This window comes from Syngnathus leptorhynchus, chromosome 13 (genome assembly GCF_054491065.1).
Source record: "Syngnathus leptorhynchus isolate UIUO chromosome 13, UIUO_Slep, whole genome shotgun sequence".
Taxonomy (NCBI): domain Eukaryota; kingdom Metazoa; phylum Chordata; class Actinopteri; order Syngnathiformes; family Syngnathidae; genus Syngnathus; species Syngnathus leptorhynchus.
Window position 1 is genome coordinate 5,360,931 of NC_141207.1, and position 20,020 is coordinate 5,380,950.

The window sequence follows — 20,020 nt, forward strand, 5'->3', positions numbered from 1 at the left end:
AGGCTGTTATTAGCATTGAACCTTCGCTGTCCCTCGTCAACACTCGAGCGAATTGTGCTCGCCTAAGCACTCGGACCAAATTACTGTAATGTGGCTTTTTGCTTGTTACCCTGGGCAAAAAAAAAACAAATATTTAGGCTGAAAGTGGAGATACGTTTCCTCTCTTAGCTGTTAACTGTTTACCCCCCCCCCGTCACTCATTGTCGTCGTGCACTTTGAAGGGAGACAAGGCTTGCCACAAGTGTCTGAACGAGTCCAATACAATATAATACTCTGACAGCACATCAAACTGCACTTTGATAGATATCCAAAGCGTCATATTTAAAAATCACCTGCCTGTCGTTGAATGCTCATGGGACAGACAGCCTTTGCCTTTTCACTGTAAGGCGACAAGCACAATTTTAATTCTTTGAATAATAGAACTATTAAATGTAGTCTTTTAAGTCATGCACAGTGACCCTCATTCCTTTGTTTTTTTTCCCCCCCTACTCCCAGGCATGCACTGGAATCGACAACATTGCAGAGGCAATCACCCTGTTAGAGCTTAATAACTGGGACTTAGTGGTAAGTTCATTATCCGTACGCTTGACTGTTTGACCCACACGACTCAATCGCTACTTCACTCATTACACAACAGCCTTTTTGTTTATTATGCACCGTGATAATTTTGAAACATGTTCAGTTTTCAGACAATGGCACTTGATGTGAGAAGATATGCTACCTGCCAAATTATTAGTATTGGGAAATACTGGTTGTAAATCTTTCAGACAGAAATCAGGCAAAGAAATAAAACCATACTAGTATTAATCTTTTAGGCTACTAAATATGCTGATGTCCCAGAAGATGATTATTATGATTTTGGATGCACCGTTTGGTTCGGTCATGACTAGTTTGTGGCCTAGAGGGGGATAACAATGGCATTTCTTCGAAGAGGATGTAGAGTCCCGTGAATACTCACGACCTATAGCATGACCTCATCGGTGGCGGTAATAAAAAGCAGCTGTTGTGGGGAAAACATTTTGGAAGTTCTCCGTCAATGCTGGCAGGAATTGAAAACGGGCAACATTGTGACACAATCCAACTTGCATGCGCGTTGTACCTGTGAATGTGATGACTTGCACTTTTTTGTAAACACAAACATGTTTTGATGGGCGTGGGGCTGAATTTATTTTTGCTATTGTACCCACCAAAAAGTTTCTCGGTGGAGCAGACGATGCTCGATATCAGCACCGACTGGCTTTTAGTTTGTCTGTTGTTGCAGTGGACCACAGCGTGCGTTCGGGACGCGTCGATTCAATTGTTCCTCAAACAAAGGCTCATCGAAGCAGGCTAAATCTGTCATGCTTACTCAAATCCCTATTACACAAAATGTCACACTGTCCTTTGACATGATTGAATTAACCCAAACTAAACGTCTTTTTCTGTGTCTATCATGATAGGCTGCCATCAATGGGGTGATACCACAAGAGAATGGCATCTTGCAAGGGTAAGCGACCCCATTCCACACAAACACAACAACATCTGGCGCGCGCCACGCACTTGAGCACGTAGAGTTGTTGTCGTTTCAAAGGGTGTTTAGTTGAGCATGAAACCAGTGTCGTCATGGAGAGATCAGCCGGACATATTTGCACAGTCGCTCACTGCGTGGGCGCGTGAGGACCGAAGAATAATCAGTAGCATGAAGCGAATACGCGTGATGGTGCTATCACACAATGGTAACAAAAGCATCTTTCAGAAAAAAGGGTTAAGCAGGTTTGTTGTTGTGCTTCTCCCCTTGTCACGGCATTTGACTGTAACTGTGAACATAACGTGAAAAAATCTGGATGGAATTATAACTTCGCTGGTACAATTTGGTGACATGTTTTAACGCTCAAAATCAGGAACATGGATTTGTATCATTCTTTTGTGTCCAGGACAACAACTTATTCAAATTTCAAAATCGATAAGAAATTTATCAACACAATTCATGCAATACATGACACAAAACACGAATTACAAAATACACTTTTCAAAGGGACATTCATCTAAGCTTGGCATTACACATAGTTTGTGAACAGAAAAGATTCCTTTGTACCCTTCACACCAACAGCATCTACGGTTGGCTGCCACTCACCGACGCACAAAGCCTCTCTGAACCCACTCTTGTCGTACCGCATTGTGTCGTATTCACAGCCCGAGTGTGTATGCATGTGCCGCAGCGTGGTTCGGGCCCTCGGGCCATGAGATTATTGCTTCGCTTTCAAAAGGGACTCAACTGGCGTGAAAGGATGCTGACTACTGGCAGCGTGACCAGCAAGCAACACATTTACTTAAGTGGCTGGCAACCGTCGGCCGCTTCACAAATTCTCAAGTAACTTGAAGTGGAGCCAGTTCACTCGGTGGCTACACAAGCACTCCTGTTTCACAATACACTTCCTTTCCCATGTATCCTCTTCTGTTAGATAGTTGGGGAGAAGCCCACAGTTTGCATCAGAAAATGTAGCTCAAGCTTTTTGAAAGGTGGCCTGAGTTGAGGAAATAATGTTTTGACTATAGCACAGCTCATAATTCAAAACAACCCATTTTGGTACAAGTATCCTAAAAACATTTGTTATTTTACCAGGCGACATTTTAATCGTGTGAATGACAGATTCACATATAAAGAGAAGTTAACCCGATGAAGTCACTTATGATGTATCTCATGTTGTCGCTAACCGTTTTCCTCCATGACAGCAACTTTTCCAGTGATGCCAGCCAGGCCAGCATGTACGGACCTCACAGCCAATCCGAAGCAGCAGACGTCGTCAGCGAAAGCGCCGTTCCTTCGCAGTCCTCTTTGTCTTCGTCCCCTTTGCCGTTGTCTTCCTTGGCTTCCACGTTTTGCCCCAGCGCACCTGCCTCCCGACACATCATCGAGCGTCTGCCTCGGATGCTCAACTTTCGGGTGGAGTACCGGCAACGCACCGTCGAGCTGGTACTGGAGGAAGGCAGCACAGTCGGTGAGCGGCAGCACTTGGACTGCACCTTGATGTCTGTAGCGATCATTTTGGTGCAATTTTCTTTTTGCTCTGAACCTTAGGTGAAATCAAACGAATTCTTGAGGCAGAGCTCGGAATTCCTGTATCCAAAATGCAGCTGAAAGGATGGAAGAGCGGCGACGTGTCTGATAGTGTAAGTTTAGACTCTTCATGAAGAATTATTTCTCAGGCTTGGCAATGATCTGTAGAATAATGACATTTAAGTTACATTGTTATATTCTATTGTTATTTTTTTTTTTTTTATTATTATTAGTTTTTATGTGGGAAAAATCGCATAAAAATATTTCGCAAAAACTCAATTTCACCAGAACCCATTGTCAGTGTTCAAATTTCTTGCGGTGTTGTACTCAGGATGACTCAGCATTTTCACAGACATCATTTTCAGTGAATCTTTTTTTACAGTCTTACTACAATTTAAGGGTGAAAAATAAACTAAGTATCTCTAAAAAAGAAAAGACAAATATTGCCCATCAGTTCATTGTTTTTTTAATAATTAGTTAAATAAATAAATAAATAAATAAATAAATAAATAAATAAAATATGTAAATAAAATAAGTAAATAAATAATCACATAAATAAATAACCATTTCTGAGCCTCCCAGTGTTCATCTAACAAGCTCGCTCAAATTCCATGATAACAAATCAGAGCCATTCTGTATTGTAGCTAGCTCAAACCTGTTCCACACAAAAGATTGTCTCTTTGCTTCAGACGGTGCTGCGAAGTTTACACCTGCCAAGGAACGTCAGCCTGTATGTCCTGACCCCCGACATTACCCCTACCGCCAGCACCAGCAAAAACAGGTTTGCGGCTTCAATTACTAAAATCCTCCTTCCTTGCGGCACACCGCAGTGTAATAGCAAAAACAGTCCATCAGGTGGCAGTCTATAACTACCAGTGCAGACTTCCAGCCTGCAAGTCGAAACATCACTTGTCTATTTCCATTTCCTCTCATTCCTTGTGACATTTTGAAAGAAATGCCTTCTGCTGCAATATCTTGTGTAAATAATAGTTGATGTATATTCCCAGCTGACATTGTTGCTTGCTCGCTTTTCAGACTGTCTATAAATGTGTACGTATTTGCTGTTGACACTATATTGTCATCTCACCATTTTATTCGTAAACTAGTTCGGTCCATTTTTTTTAGCGGCGCTTTTGGTACTTGAGATTTTGTGGGATTGTTCCATTAATCCAACACCCGGCCCATTCATCTCACTGAACACCCCGGCAGCATTAGCAACCTTTCCCTGGAAAATGTCACGCACCTTGCTGTAAATCCACCGCAAGTAATACAATCACTGTTGGCAGCTGAATGCACAATTGTCCTTTCATCAGTGTCACGTAAACATCACCCCATGCAAAATATCTATCCGGAACCTCACACTAATTAAATGGTCAAAAGCTTTATTATGGTAGAAATATTTTGGTTTGTATATTTCTCTTCATTTTCTTTGTAATTTGTATAAAAGAAAGATACACACATCTAAACTGACCACTAATTCTGACTATAGAAGCAAAAGAAAGTTCTCGTAAAGCTCAACATTGCGTTGACAGCTACCACAGCGTCATTTCCCAGTTTGCGCTTTGACTGCTCGTTAAAGCTAAGTGTAAAGTGGCAGCCGACGGCCGGCATCGCCACAGTGGTCCCGCACCCTCCCGGGTTGTCTCTCTCTTGTCATCGTCTCACTCCTTTGCTAACCGCTGTCTTTTTAGCGCCACCCTTTGCCTTTTCCTCCAAGTGTCATCAATATCATTTTAGGTGTCGCGAGCTCATTATCCCGTCAAGCTATTTTGGTGCAGGAAAGTTGGGGTCGAATTGGGAGAGGGTACCGACCCCTCCCTCTGAGCGCCCACATGTGTGTTTGTGTATAAATTTGTGCTCCTATGATGACCCTTCGAGGGATAAGTGACTGATCACAAGCGAAGGGGCGCGGTAGTATCTTGCAGCGGGACCGGACAAGCTGTTGGCTGGCCGTAAAAATAAACTCGCATATTTGATATATCCGGGACACACAATTTGTGTTTGGTACTGGAGAGCGCCTCACCCTAAAGTTAGTAAGTGAACAACTTGGCAGCGTAATATACTTCAATTGCAGACTTTGCACATATATACAAGCCACATTATGCAATTCAACTTTTTCACTATCCACCGTAAACAAGCACATTGTGGACACAATAGGATTAGACCCCGAGTATGTCTTTAAGGCACACTCGTCGAAAGATTGCTGTTCTCGAAAATCGTAACCAATTTTATCTGCTCAAATATTTGTCCTGTACTCAGTGACTGTACTGAATCAGGTCCGCAATGTACCCACCAAATTGTAGCGTGATTTTTTAAAAATATTTTTTTTCTGTTGACTATAAATTCAACCGTCTCCCAACGCAATGACTTTGGCTCATGCGCTTGCACACGTCCAAAACCAAACGAACTGATTAAACAGCGCCGCGGTATCATTACGACTCTGCTGTGTAAACTCCTCTTAGTTTTCTTTTGTTTGATTAGAAATATATCTGCAGGCTTTTTGGGAGATTCTGTGGGCACATATTCATCTCCGCTAGTTATTTAGTTAGCGGTATGATAAGCTGTCGGCATGGCACGGTTGAGGCGCGCTCTCGGCGGCGGCCATGTCGGCGAATAAGAGCGGGTGTCGAGGAGGAGCTCATCTCTTGCATAAATAATGAAGGCCTGATGAATATTTCAAATGCGCCTCTTTGCTTTCCTCTCTGTTTATTCTCAGCTCATACTCACCTGGAGGCTGTTTGCCCAAAAATGGTTTATTTTCATTTGACCCGGCAAAGAAATTTGAAATTGCAAAATTGCTTCATTAGGAGTCGGCGGGCTTTTATCGCACCTCATTCCCGGTTTCGATGCTTTCGAGGGACAGCTCGTTTGTCGGAACGCAAGTGAGCATGCTGTTTCGGGACACGATGGCCGAGCAAAACGCAACGGAACCCGAATGGGTTGGCAAGATCCTGCTTTGTTGCGGATGCAAAAATTGGAGGCGGTAAGATGACCTTGCGTAGTCTACCTGACCTCCAACCAATGGTATTTGAGTTTGGTGAGCTTTTAAGTGAAACCTCCCAATGCTTGGAGGCATTTGCCACATTGTGTGCTTGCATGTGTTTGGCAGTGCAAGTTTATTAAGGTCTCGAGTCTGCTCTGTGCCACGGGGACTGGCAGCTTACTTCAGAATGAAAGCAATCTGTTTAGCCCGCTCTTCTCTGTCTATAAATTTAAATGGCATTTTCCTCCCCGGTACCCATGTCAGGTACCTCCAGACGCCGTCAGTCAACCTAGAATGTCACGGAGTGTATGTGTTCAGTAAAAAAAGAAGACCTCTTAAAAAAAACAGAAGCAAACACTTAGAGTCCGTATTACAACCTTTGTGATGAAGGCAGCAGGGATTCGGAATGGGGCTTTAGAAAAAATGGCTTATTGGATGTCAAAACTTAGATATTTGCAGGGTTTTCCACCGCAATTAAATGATTTATTCACAAGAATGTATATTCCAACAAGTGCCTGAGGCTCTGAGCCAAACTTCCTGGCATTGAAATCTCCAAGCCAGCTTTAACAAAGCTAAGTAACTTAATGTTTAGATTTTTTTAGAACTCCAAATTTTTCAAAAGTCACCAAAACAAAAGTGGTCTCAGTCAAATTCAACGTAATCATCAACAAAGTTAATATATATATATATATATATATATATATATACAATTATTATTAAATACAAATAATACAATTTATTGTATTATTAAGAATAAAATAATACAATTTTAATAAAATCAATATTGATAAAATAAAAAGATAAAATAAGTTAAAATAAAAAGAAAAATAAAGAAATAAATAAAAATGTAAATAATTTCACACCTGGTGCGAGAAACAGCCGAGAGACGACACGTCACGCAAAATGACTCACATTTACATTTATACATTTGATATTTTAAGCCACTATATTTGTACCGTCGACACAACGAGCGAGCTAAATCTTGAACGGCAAACACCAAATGGCTCGTCAGTCTGCCACGGCGGCTCCATAAGATGTTCCCTTTTTTGCTGGAAGGACAGAGTAACACTTGCAGTCAGTTTACCCTCGCTCTCTTGTCTGTTTAGAAGTCGACTTGCCTGCCAGCCGTATCTCAGGATTGTGTCCAAACATAATCACGATATTAGCGAGATGCTTATTTATGTGTCCCTACCGCCGCTCTCTCTCTTTCTCTCTCTTTGTCTTTCTCTCTCTCGCTCGTCCTTCTGCGCAAGCCAATTACATATGCATCCACTCCGCACATTTCCAATCTTCCCCGGTTAGCTACAACAAACATTACATTTACATATTGATTCCGTAGTTTTAGTCAGTGTAAATACGCTGTCATTACTGTAAATTTGAGCTTCTGTTAGCATAAGCTCGTCCAGATCTGCTCAGATTAAGAGTGTGATTGCATAATTAATGTGTATGCTACATATGAATTCCCCCAGCCTTCTCTTTCTCCCAAGTCTTCCTCTCTCCTTGGTTTCTGAGCCCCGATTAAGTGTCTGCTTCGGCCCTTAAGCCTCCCATTGATATTCCGCCGCGTAGACCCCGGCGTTTGCTCAAAACGCTACTTAACCTCGCAGCTTATTGTAAATGAAGCTTCCAAAAGTTGATTCCTTATTGCCTCCTCCTTCACGCCAGCCATACAAAGTGTCTGCTTTAGCATTTTGGCTGCTAATTCATCGACAACTTTTCTTACATAGACCTGAATATAGTCCTAAAATCCATGAAAAAAAACAAATCCTGAGAAAATTGAACCAAATCTATCATTGCAGTCATCTGTTCATCTTTTGTAAATGATTTCAAGTCATCTTTTGAGGGTGCCGCTGACCTTGGTTCATCCATTTCATTATCGCTGGGTTGTTATCAAATGAGCTGATTGAAGGACCTCAAGCTGTTTTTGCGTCAGTGTGGTTTGAGTGAAACTCTGGCCAGGCTTGTTTAGACATAACCTGTGAAGTAGGTGACGAGCCCCCCGAGGAGGCGTCCTGCTCCCCCTGGAGCAGCGCTATATCACTTAGGAACGTGTTTTAGCTTGCCTTTTACTCGTTGCTTTTAATCTTTGTTAATCTCTGACCACCTCGTTTTACCTACGTCACACAATCGGGTAGAACTCAGCGAGTTGACTGTTTGGCCTTTTTGTCAGATCGAAATGTATTAAAGGTATTTCTTTCAAATGATTCGTCATCAGTATTAGAGACGCTCGATACCAATTTTTTTTTCAAAACCGATACCAGTACTTTTTCGCCATCATTCTCTGTATGTGCATTTAATTTCCTACACCATGTTCCCGTTACCATCTCTGTCTCCCTCTTTTGTTAAGTTCTCTCCCAGACTCGCTTAACCAGAACTTCCTGCTGGTCATCAGTCACCGTGAGGCCCAGAGGGACTACAGCCTCAACTTTCCGGGCTCTCGAACCATACAAGAGGCAAGTGCAAACAAAGGCTACACGCAGATCCTTTGAAATATGCACGCTTGCATACGTAATATTCCCGTGCTCTGGTTTCCCATCACGCAGCTTTCGTTCCATTTGCTGAACATTGCTAGTCTATCTCAACCGTCCATTCATTATTCATCAGAAATGATCACGTTTCCAAGTAGGTAATTACTCTCGCAGCTGTGGCCCGCTCCCCCCCCCCCCATCCCAGTCAAGTCACTTTTAGACTTAGAGCACTTCAGGAGAATTGTTTGATTTGGATAGAACCTTAAGTGTTTTTTTTTTTAGCCTGCAAGTTAATGTTATTGGACTTGGTATGAGGATGGATAGCTCTTTTCCCCCCCTTTTTTTTTTTTTTTTTTTTTTTTTTTTTTTTCTCAAACTAATTATTCATTTCCCAGCCGCGATGGGACGTTACCGCTTGCTCACTGCTACCTCCATGAGTGTGAAGATCATACTGATAATAATCAAGCTGCGAGGAGGGTTTTTTCTAATGGTGGTAATTGACCAGATTAGGAAAACCAGCATCGGAACTTCCCCTGATTTCCTGCCTCTCTCTATATTTGCGCTGTCCCATTCCTCTTTCTCATCTTCTTCTCTTCTTCTCAGCCAGATGGTTTTTGATGAGCACCCACTGTGAACCTTAAGTGTTTCTACTGGGATTACAAACACTGGGGAGGGTTCCCCGTGGTGTGGGAGGAGGAAAAGCACGGTTCCAGAAAGTAGGCTAAGGACTGTCGGCATAGCGGGGGTGCCGTAAGAGGCCGTAGGGAGCCGCCAAGGGACAATGTGGGCTTTAACGGGCCTCCGTGTTGTGGTCTTTTCCTTACGCATGCTTGTCTTTAGGCATCTCGGGGGACCCCCGGAGAGAAAATGAGGCCCAGAACTTTAACCTGAATAGATTTGGATTCTGCTCACCCCATGTTGACCATGCCCTTCTATATATTTACTCTTTAGCATGAGGTCTCTTTCGTTTTTTTTTAAACTGTGATGATGAATAATGTTGTCACACTACGTAGGCAGTTATTGACAAGGTCCTTCTGCAAGTTATCAATAAACAAATGAAATTGCGTCATGATGTGAATTAAATTGGAAAGACGGGCGGTTAATGAAGTTGAAACGCTTACGTAAGCTTGGTTAAAAAAAAAAAAAAAAAAAGCAAATAGTCATTTTTGATGAGATTGTTGATTCATTGCTTCAGAACTCAAGTAGGGCAAAATTAATTTCATTTGATTTGAATGGAGCTCTGAGGTCATGCTTAATCTATGCTCCAAAAAAAATTCTCATCCAATTAAAAAAAAAACAAAGATTCTCTTGATTTATCATAATTTTTGATTGATTAGTTAACGGAATGTGATCTAATGCAGCATCCATCAATCCATTTTCTATATCCGGGCTGCCAGGCAGTGGAGTTTGTCCCTGCTGACTTTGAGCATAAATCAGCCTACATTTCAAGCACTACTGGTCACCAGTCAATCACCGTGCGCTGATAAGAGATGACCACATTGGCCGCTCCGCCTGCACATAAGTCAGCCGAGTAAACCTGCTGCAGCATCCGTCAATGACTCCGCCATGCAGGATAGCCAAGTGCATTTGTGCTACTACTAGAACTTGAGAGTGCAACAAAGAAGTAACACCATATTCAAGCCGCCTGGCTCCCCTTTTCTCTTCATACTGTGTCTAGTCACAGACATATGGACTCCACTACAGAGCGCCCTTCTCTGACTGCACACTCTTTTGTCCCACTGAAAACTAGCTGATGGTCTTGCTTGTGCATATCAATAGGCGCAGTCCTGTCTTCTTATTTGTCTTTGCAAAAGGCTCTGGCTTTGCCTTGTGGCTCTTTGGGATCTACTACCCTTGGCCCCTCCTTTTCTGCGCCTTCATTCTCCATGTGTATCCCAGTGTCCCGTCTCTAACTTCTTTCTTCTCCGGGTCCAGAACACAGGGCTGGGTACACTCTGATTGGCATTACTAGACAAGAGTGTGGGGGTAAGTAGCTGGCTAGCATGTGAGCTAAGCTGTAGAGCAAATGTTTGCCAGGGAAGTTGCGGGGAGAATAGAGATGGCTGCCGGGCTCCGAGTTGTCCGTGACCAGACCCGTTGTCCTGGGGATTTCCCGCCGATGCTGCCCCCCCCCCTGGGGTTGGGCCCGGGGCCCATCCGTGTTTCGCAGCTGGGCGTCATATAGGGACCAAAAGATGACAAGGCCGCTGTGTTGAGAAAAGGAAGGGTGGCTAAAATAAAGGAATGAAAGACATCTGGTGCCTTGGGGAGATGAAGAAAGGGAGGCACGAGGGAGAAAGCTTGTGACTGTTTAATGGAAACTCTTTGATTGGCTTCCAGGCGGGGATTACAGGCAATTGGCATTTACAATCATCGGATCATTAATTTTGCTGTGAGAAGCGTCGCCTTGTCGCTCAGCACCAGGGCAGGCCAGTGTTCCCGGTGGCTTTTTCCAAACACCACTGCTGCTTGTTATTTATTTTATTTTATTTTTACAGTCATGAGCTATCCTTCAATAAATGAATCCCGTCTAGCGTCCAAAAATAATGAGTCCTTATTTTTCTTGGTAACTTTTGTCACAATATTGTATTTTATGTATTTGTCACTAAGAAAAACAAATATTTCAATCACTATTTATATTATTTTTATGGAAGACAGGGGGCAGCATTAGACAGTATTACTGCTATATTGTATTGGACAGTTCCCGATGGCGGCTCAATGCTGTCCTTAAAACTCAATAAAGTAGCGCAACATAAATTTAAATACTTGGAGATGTTACGAGCACAACGTATTTATGCTTCATAAGGTTGCGACGTGTAATTCTGCTCTTAGGTGTGAATGGTGTGACTCGGTATTTTCCTTCCACAAAGAGAGCAGCTTGTCCTCTACGTTCAATATCTGTCTCCACTCTTCCTCAGTCCCCACCTCTCACCTTCACTCTCTCCGCGGTGGGCATTAGTTTGTTGTTTCTCTCAGGCTGCTTTAACCTCTGACAGCAGTCTCTTCATTACTAGTGTTTATGCCTCTCCTTTTCCTCCCTTTAGCCCTCTTCTCATCGAGTGGCTAGGCGGTCAGGCAAATCCCTGTAGTGCGGCTGGTCAAACATAGATATTACACTCTGTAATAACACTGGCCACCCGCTCTGACCCCGAGCCCTCCATCCTGGCTATGACTTCTCATCATGAAGGCTCGGCTCGGCTCGGTATGGTGACGGCTTCACAAGTGACGGACAAAGGGTGCCTTGTGCCACTCATTTATTATTATTATTATTATTTATTTTTCCAATTCACTGTGGTTCCTGGCCTGACAAAAGTCTCTTTTGTAGTCTTCAGTCCGGTATTTTACGTATTTGCAGCGTTCTTAAAGTTTCCACCTGCCCGAGCAAGCAGCCCCTCGGTACGCTCGGGGGATCCATCGCTCCTCAGTACTTTTTACAAAGACGGGATTTGACCCGTGGGCTTTGCCTTACAATAGGCCGTTTTCTCAGCATCGGTGTCCAGCCCCGCGGGCCCCGAAAACCGCGGCTCTCGCTAAACAAATGCAGTCGAATCCACGTCCGCCAGCGCTCAGACACCGGTGGGCTTTGATCACCTTTCGGCCGCCGCACATCAGGCTGGCGTTAGGCCTTTAAAGCAACAGTGCGCTGGACGGTACAGCGGCGGCACCCTTTGGGCCAGGCGCTGCCGGCTACAAACTGTTTAAAAGCAAGGAATGTTATTAATCGACGCAGATACAGCATCAGCCGCGCGTGAATGGAGGGAGAGAAATACTGTTCATTTCAGAACGTGGGGCTGTTGATCCTGGGCATTAGCTATGGCATCTGAGGAATGTTGCCCCCATTTTTTTTTTTTTTGTCTTGGTGTGGCTCTTCTCCTTCAGCCTCTGTCTTTTGTCATTGTTTGACCCAAGCCGTCAGGGTATTTACTTTATTCCTAAAAAAAAAAGAATATTACAGATCTTGCCATGTAGATTTCTAATGCAGTGTTCCTTATGATTTCAGGTGAAGAGGAACGTGTCAGACCTAACCAACATCCCAGTACGGCATCAACAGTGGGAAGGATGGCCAGCATCGGCATCTGACGACTCTGTAAGAACCCACCTGAAATTGACGTTGATTTGTATAATAGTTCGACCTTGCGCTATTTATAGCGTTGGGTTGAGCCACTTGTCGCTTTTTCTTGTGTTTACCTGCCAATGGCTTCTTGCGGTCAGAGATTGACGATCTCTCGTGCTTGAATTGTAACTTAAGTACCATTAAGATTATTATTATAATCATTCTAATACTTTGAAAATGCATCAAACCGTTCCGTGGCAAAGCCATCTGTCAGAAGCAAATTAAGATGTCAAAGTCCACTCCCATCCCGCGCCCTCTTTCTGTGGACATTATAGCTCACATCATTGAGTCCCAGTGACCTCACTCATCCCGAGGTCGCTCGTCCCGGCCATTCATCCTCGGCACAGTCAAGCCGATCACAAGTAGAACCTGGAGGAACCTCTGACCCCTTTTGTCTCAGCTTGGCTTTGACAGCGTATGTGTTCCCATGCTAATTGTAAGGGACGCTTTATCGTGCTACACTGTGAAGCCGCTGCGCACATATTCTTAGGTTCCACCCCTAAGCTAACGTTTTCCTTTTAGATCGATGCGATTGTGGTTTTGTCTGAAGAAATTGTATTGGCTTCTTCCATCTTTTTTACCTCTACCCTGAAGCTGCATTCACAAAGGCAACTGAATTACAGTTTCAGTTTAGATTTGTTTCTTAAAAAAAAACATTTACTAATTTGATGACCCCGTATTTTTGCAAAAAAAATAAAATAAAATTAACCAACGAAAGTCAGACGTTCCTTTTGAATTGTGGCTTATCAGAATTATATTTAGAAAAAACAAAAAAATCCCTTTTGAGACAATCACAGTTTTTTTCTTTAAATTTGATCTAATGCTCAACAGTAGTTCCCCATTGGTAGTTATTTTGATATCACCTATGGAGGCGTTTCGGGCCTGTTCACCACCTGGATGAGGCGATATTAAAAAGCCAGAGAGACAGAAGTGTAATAATGGCCTCTGCCTCAGCCTCAGCCCCCCTTATTGAAACGTCTGACGGTATTAACAGAGAAAGCCTGGGACTTGGCCGGCCAAGCAGGTGGGTAGGCAAGCCAGTGTTAGTGTCTAGCTCATTAGCCCAGTCTCATCTCCCGGGGTTTGGACCAATAAACATGGCAGCCCAGAGGCCCGAGATTACATTTCGCTCCGCACACCACTTGGCCGTCGTCGGAATCGATTACCACTTAAGTCGATTTCCTTCTCTTTAATTGTGTTATATTACTGTGTTTGTCTGCTTGAATCGACATTGGTCTGTATTTGTTTTTGCAATTATTCCTATTACTCACTGTGTCTAGGCTTGAAAATCAAACTGTACACCAGATACGCGTCTGTAACATCAACTGACAAGAACAGGGGAAAATCGAAAGTTTTATATCATAGACTTTGAGATTCTGGTTGACTTGTTCTAAATTTAGAATATATGCTTAGGAAATAAAGTGACTTATTTTACTCCTCACTCAAATTTGTATGCACTCAGAAAACTTGTAATTGTACAAGCAGTGTTTTAACAATCCCAACTATCATACGTTGATTTACAAATCCTCCAGTTTTGACTAACACCCGAAGCATGATTTGTTTAATTAATTAGGTAATTATTTCTGGTTTAATTAAGAGCCAAACAGTGTGCGTGAAAGTTCCACAAGTCTTGCTTGACGGTTTATGTGAGGGTTCTTGTTTGCTTTTTTCATTCTTTTATTATTATTTTTCTTTCATTCCCTTTGTTTTCTTTTTCCTTTCTTTTTTTCCTGCTTTTTTTCTTTCGTTTTTTTCCCCCTTTCTTTCCTCCTTTTCGGGCACATTTTCGCTTTGCAATGTTGAAACCAAAATTGTAGCGTACCATTTTTTTTAAGCGCATCAAGCATCAGTGATTTAAATCCTGCTTGGTTCATTGGAAGATGAACTCAGTTTTGTGCTTCTTGCAAACGAAAGAGGCCTTGGAGTCATCCCTATTGTGCCCGTAATTGTGTCATGTATTGTTAAGTGTCGAAACTTGTTTGTCAGAGAGAAAGTCTCACATTTCGGAGAAACTCACTTTGATAAGTGTTGGGTCACCTTGGTTACTGCCTTGTTTCTTAGTACTCCGTGTGTTTCATTGTTTATTGTTCTCCAAGTTATTCAATGTCCTTGAAATTAGATCAGGAAGGTTTATTGAGTGTTATTGTATGCGCTTTTCTGCTTCACTTACCTTTTTATGCGGGCCTCATGAGTCAATATGATTGGCAGTGCTTTCTCTCTACCTGTAGGAGTGATTGGCAGGATTCTTTTATTACATCCCCTCATCCTCTCAAGCCCTCAACCCCCTCTCCATCCTGCAATGCCTGTAATTGCTGACATTTATGTAGTGTTTCATGGTGTTTGCTAATGTATTAATGCTGCAGAGCCCGAGAGATGCCTCCGCCTTGTAGGCCAGCCGCCTCTCTCCATTTCCCAGCTGGCATTAATGGAATCCTTCTCTACCTGACAGTGGCCTATGAAATCATAGTTTTATTGTTTGGAGGTGGTGAAGGGAGGGCTTTGGTTTCCATAACGACACAGCTGCGCCGTAAGCTCAGGAGACCCCCCCCCGCTCTCGTTCGATTGTCTGCTTTCAGGTGACATTCAACTTCGTGTTCCGTCTGTTGCGGTTTCCATCTTTCTCCTTCCTTCATCGTAACGGGACCGCTCGTGTATATTTTTTACGTCGTCAAAAGGAATGTTTAAGTGGATGTAAGGTCACAGTTTAGAATGCATCTCGGGAAGCGAATCTCATCAGTTTCATCCACTTGAGACATTTTGTCACGCTTGCCCCCCCCCAGTCCTTTATTCATCCCTTCAAAGAAATAGCAGAATAAGGTTTGCCATCAGCACAGCTGTCAGCCTTCATTATCTCACAACTTCCATGCGCCCTAATCCAAACATTGTGTACACAAGAAAAAAAAAAAATTAAACACAGAAAGAATGAAGGTAGAGAAGGGGAAAAGAGTGTGAGGTAACAGAGTAGTGGCGAAGGGGGTGGGGGGGAAGCGACATTCTTTTCCTGTATCGGCCACTGAATGCTCGGACCCTCAATGCAAGTGTTAATTAAAAGAATCCAAAAAAGAGGAGCCAGGTCCTTTTGTGAGAAGATGTGGGAGAGGCCAATTTGCGGGGTGGCTATGGGGAGGAGTTAACCTCGTCACCCCATCCTCTCATGCCCTGCGGCGCTTCAGCCTTGTTTCCACATTTCACCACTGAGCCTTCAAGCTGCACTTGTGTACCTCAACATCGGGGAGAAGCCATGGGGTCAAAGCCAGGAAGAGGATTGAGAGGCTCTCCAGTCTCCACTCCCCAATTTTTTTTTTTTCCTCCTCCTTGCATCCTTGTCAGTCCTAAAAGCCCACAGGCTGTTTTTGACAGGGGAAGTGATCAACTTTATTTATACACTTATGAGGCCCTCAGACCAAAGCCCCTCATTGTGAGCGGTGTGGGCAAAGGGTTTATGGAGATCCCCTCTCGATGGCCGCTGTTAAGATTCTCACGTTTGATTGCCACTCGATGGAGGGAACTTGGCAGAATAGTCGCGATAGTCCTTAAGACTCATACCCTTGATGTGTTTGTCTATCTCAACACCTACGACATCCCCCCCCCCCACACACACACACACACTTGGAGTTCACCTCTCAAATCCGACTCGTGACCCCGTTCATTTTGTCCCCTTTTCCATCACTCTTGGCTTTGAGAAATATGAATTGTAAGTTTATTCAATGCCTACGCCCTGAGTGCAAACCAAAGTGGAGTTGAGTTACAAGAGTAAATTTGAGGCAATCCAGTTAAGTGTTTCTTCGTTGGTGTTCCTAGGGTGTGACGCTTACACTCAAGTACACTCGTTACAAATTGGTAATACGCAAGAAACACAATCTACTACACAACAGTCAAGTAGATGGGAGTTATTTTTTTTGATCGACATACCTATTTTCATTTAAATTTATCCATATGCTTGGAATTTCAAATTCTCCATAGTGAATACGATCCAATTTCCGTAGTGCTCCATGAAACGGGACCAATTATTTTTGTGTCATTCATTTTGCCAAATTTTTAAACAATAGAACTAATGTTATGTTTTTGAAAATGAAAACTTTTTAGTATCTAATTGATCGATTAATTGACCAAATAATCGTCAATTAATTTAAATAATCGTTAGTTGCAACCCTATTTTAATCGAATCCTTTTTTTGACATGGAAGGGGAAATTCCCAATTTATTTTTAACATGCCTCGTTTTGTTTTTAAACATCCCTCAACTCTCTTTTGACTAATTTGGGGGGGGACTACAAACTTTTTATGTGAGAATTGTATGCAGATGGTGTCGTGGACATTAGAAATGTATCAACATATGTTTCTTACCCCACTAAACGTTTTAATGTAGCTGACATGGTCGAGTGGTCACTGTGTTCTTTTCTGCCATAGAAGTGTAGACCTGCTTGAAGAATCACTCTCTTTTTAAGGACACACAACTCCCTGCGGTCTGCGCAGTCCTTTTCAGACTCAATTGGCGTTGCATGTAATCGCGTCCTGATTCAACCAAGTCCAGCTGCTCTTTGTGTGTCCGAACAGATCAGAGCACCTCCGCAGGGGACGAGCAACCCCGCCTGCGTGCCCTGACTCAGTCTTGTTTTTTTAGAAGTTCACTCTCCCAGAAAAGGAGTCTGCTGCATCTGGGCTTTCTGTATTCACTTTCACAATTGCACGTCAGTGAATATAGTGTTTGTATCGTTCCGACAATGCTATCATTCACGTTTCAGGAGATGGCAAGATACTACTGCCAGTCATGCCTTTGATAGCTTTTGTGGACGGCAATTAAGATGTTATCTTGTTGAGGAAATATTGACTCAGATTTTTTTTTTTTTCCTGTTGTGTCCTCACATTGTTATATGATGGCAATTAATCTCCGATGGTATCGTTTTTTTAAAGGCAGGTGTCTTTGGTTTCACTCTGCTTTGTTCAGCTTATATTGTCAATGTCCCCGCGGGCCTAAGCCTGCAGATCGCGTTTGTAATGAGTCCCTACTGCATTCTGACATTTTCAGTACTGACTTTGGATTTGACAGCTCATTAGTCTGTCGTTTTCAATGTGAAAGTCATTTAAGTTTTTTTTTTTTTTAATGTATTTCTTACTTAGCATATCAATAAATACATATGGTCGAAGAAAAAAAGTGGGCAGTTCATTTTCCAAAGGGCCCATTTGAGGAATTAGAAAGGCCATACCAACATGCTAACTTCAATTGTGTTCTGTATAAATTATAATGTGTAAATAAATATTATAAAATATTTATTTATACATTAAATATATACATATTTTAAATATTTATACATTACAATATAATTATAATAATTATGATATTATAAAAATATTGTCATGTTTCAAAAGCTGCCATTTGGTATATAAAATTGGGCCAAGCAAAATTATAAGCATTCATTATTGCGATTTAATCAACATCACAAGAAAATATAACTGAAGTTTGCATGACATTATGAGCACTAACTATAAGTTTGGGAAATAATTGTCTGTCCAAATCCACCTCTTCCCTCCACTTTGCAATAAAAGTGTTTTATTTTGACTTCAGCTAAGTGTGGCCTGTGCCAGGTCTCGTCTGAATTTTCTGAATGGCTTTTTTTTTTTTTTATTCCCTGTCTTAGATAACGCTAGCTGCCTCTGGGATCAACTATCCCTGCCATCATCTCACTGTTTGCCGAAGGTCCTCACCAGCCAATGCCCAGGAACCAACAGAAGAGGTATTTAGATTTACACACACAAATGCTTTGCATAACTCTCCTCCTTTGTATTGTGTGTTTATATACAAACTAAAAAAAAAAAAAAAAAACATGGGAAAGAGATGCGTCTGTTACTGACATTTGTTAAAAAAAAAGGAGTCTTTTCTATTTCACAGTGCGCAGATGTCCACATGATCAGCGACAACGAGGGGGACGATTTGGACTACGAGACGGAGTTTGGTGTGGATGATTCTGAGATGTTTGGAGCGGGCACCTCCACCTGTCGGAAAACGCCTATGAGTATGTACAGTTGACCGTCGTCACACATTCTCTATGTTCCAGTTTGAGCTATCATGCCGAAGCCTCGCTAGCATATCTAAACGCTGACCATGCATATTTTGCCTGCGCAGTGCCCGAGAATAGTGAGAATGAAGCTGATGCCTTACTGCACTTTACTGCTGAATTTTCTTCAAGGTGAGCTCAGGAATTTGCCTTATGAATCCCAATGTAGCAGAAGGCTGCAGTCTGTTAGCATGAAACAATATGTACTCTTTGTTTCCTGCAAGGTATGGAGAAAACCACCCAGTGTTCTTCATTGGGTCTTTGGAGGCAGCGTCTCAAGAGTCCTTCTATGGAAAAGCCAGAGAAGTAAGTCAAGCCAACATTTTGACCTTTGCAATACAGCACAGTAATCATATTAACAAAATGATAGGAGAGCAAAGTCACACAATCTGAACAACTTGCAAAATTGATCGGAATAGTTTAGTTGATTACAATTATTCCCCAAAGCCATCAAATGTTCACCCTGGCTGCAGAGGTTTATTTATAGATGCCCCCCCCCCCCCCACCCTGGTGTTTTTCGCCTTTTGTCCTTTTAAGGAAGCTCGTATCAACTGACAGCTTGTGTGGATTACGCTCTCATTAGACGGTGAGGACACAGCAAGATGTTAGGGGAGTTCAGATCACCCTGCACACAGCCAGCGAACACAACTCTGAGATGGGCAGATAAAGAGAAATTAGACATGCAGGAATCAGTGAGAGAGGACAGAAGTAAATATGGTGACAGTGGAGGATTGAGATGGGGGAGAAAAAAAAAAACCTGAGGAGAATCTTAGCGTTTCATCTGCTTCTCAGCTGATCCCACCTCCTAAGCCGGTGCAATATGGCCGCCTTCTCCCTGGTGTTCACCCTTTCTGTACTGCACTCAGCACCACATGAGGGGGGGGGGGGGCAAAACCATTTCCACTGTTGTTTTTTGTTTTGTTTTAGTCCGGGGAAATCTTGATTTAGCCTGCCAACTGTGCTGCTGTTCGAGCGGGCTTTGGCGAAAATGGATATGTGCAAAGAATTGTGGAAGAAAACAGAAGCTTTTTGAGCCGCTCTTTGTTTGTCCCGTTTTGTCGCAACCATCCGGGACGCCAGGCCACAAAACTCTTGTTTGCCACTTTGCTTCCATACGCGGATGATTGCATCGCCACTTTAGCCGTCCGTCCGACCAACCCAAAGTCTTTGCCTCCACCTCCTTCATTAACGCCATATTGAACTGAACTGGAAAAGCATAATGAATCCATAAACAGATGAATCAGTGGCACTCTTTCAAAGCCTGGGAGAAAGTAATCACTAAGCAAAACACTACATTTGATGAAGTGTTTCTGAAGACAGAGGCGCATGGCTGTTGAGATGCACTCAATCCGTCCTTAATGAAA

At 42.7% G+C, this 20,020-nt stretch overlaps 1 protein-coding gene across 1 annotated transcript in view; it reads left to right on the plus strand.

Moving 5' to 3' along the window:
• Positions 1-20,020, plus strand: part of faf1 (Fas (TNFRSF6) associated factor 1) — a 36,368-nt gene that overhangs the window by 443 nt on the left and 15,905 nt on the right. Inside the window, exons 2-12 of the mRNA XM_085928229.1 lie at positions 496-564; positions 1,440-1,486; positions 2,713-2,978; positions 3,059-3,150; positions 3,727-3,818; positions 8,368-8,473; positions 12,489-12,575; positions 18,240-18,335; positions 18,491-18,614; positions 18,725-18,788; positions 18,881-18,962. Coding sequence (XP_085784355.1) covers positions 496-564; positions 1,440-1,486; positions 2,713-2,978; positions 3,059-3,150; positions 3,727-3,818; positions 8,368-8,473; positions 12,489-12,575; positions 18,240-18,335; positions 18,491-18,614; positions 18,725-18,788; positions 18,881-18,962 — 1,125 coding nt within the window. The remainder of the gene's footprint in view (positions 1-495; positions 565-1,439; positions 1,487-2,712; positions 2,979-3,058; positions 3,151-3,726; positions 3,819-8,367; positions 8,474-12,488; positions 12,576-18,239; positions 18,336-18,490; positions 18,615-18,724; positions 18,789-18,880; positions 18,963-20,020) is intronic.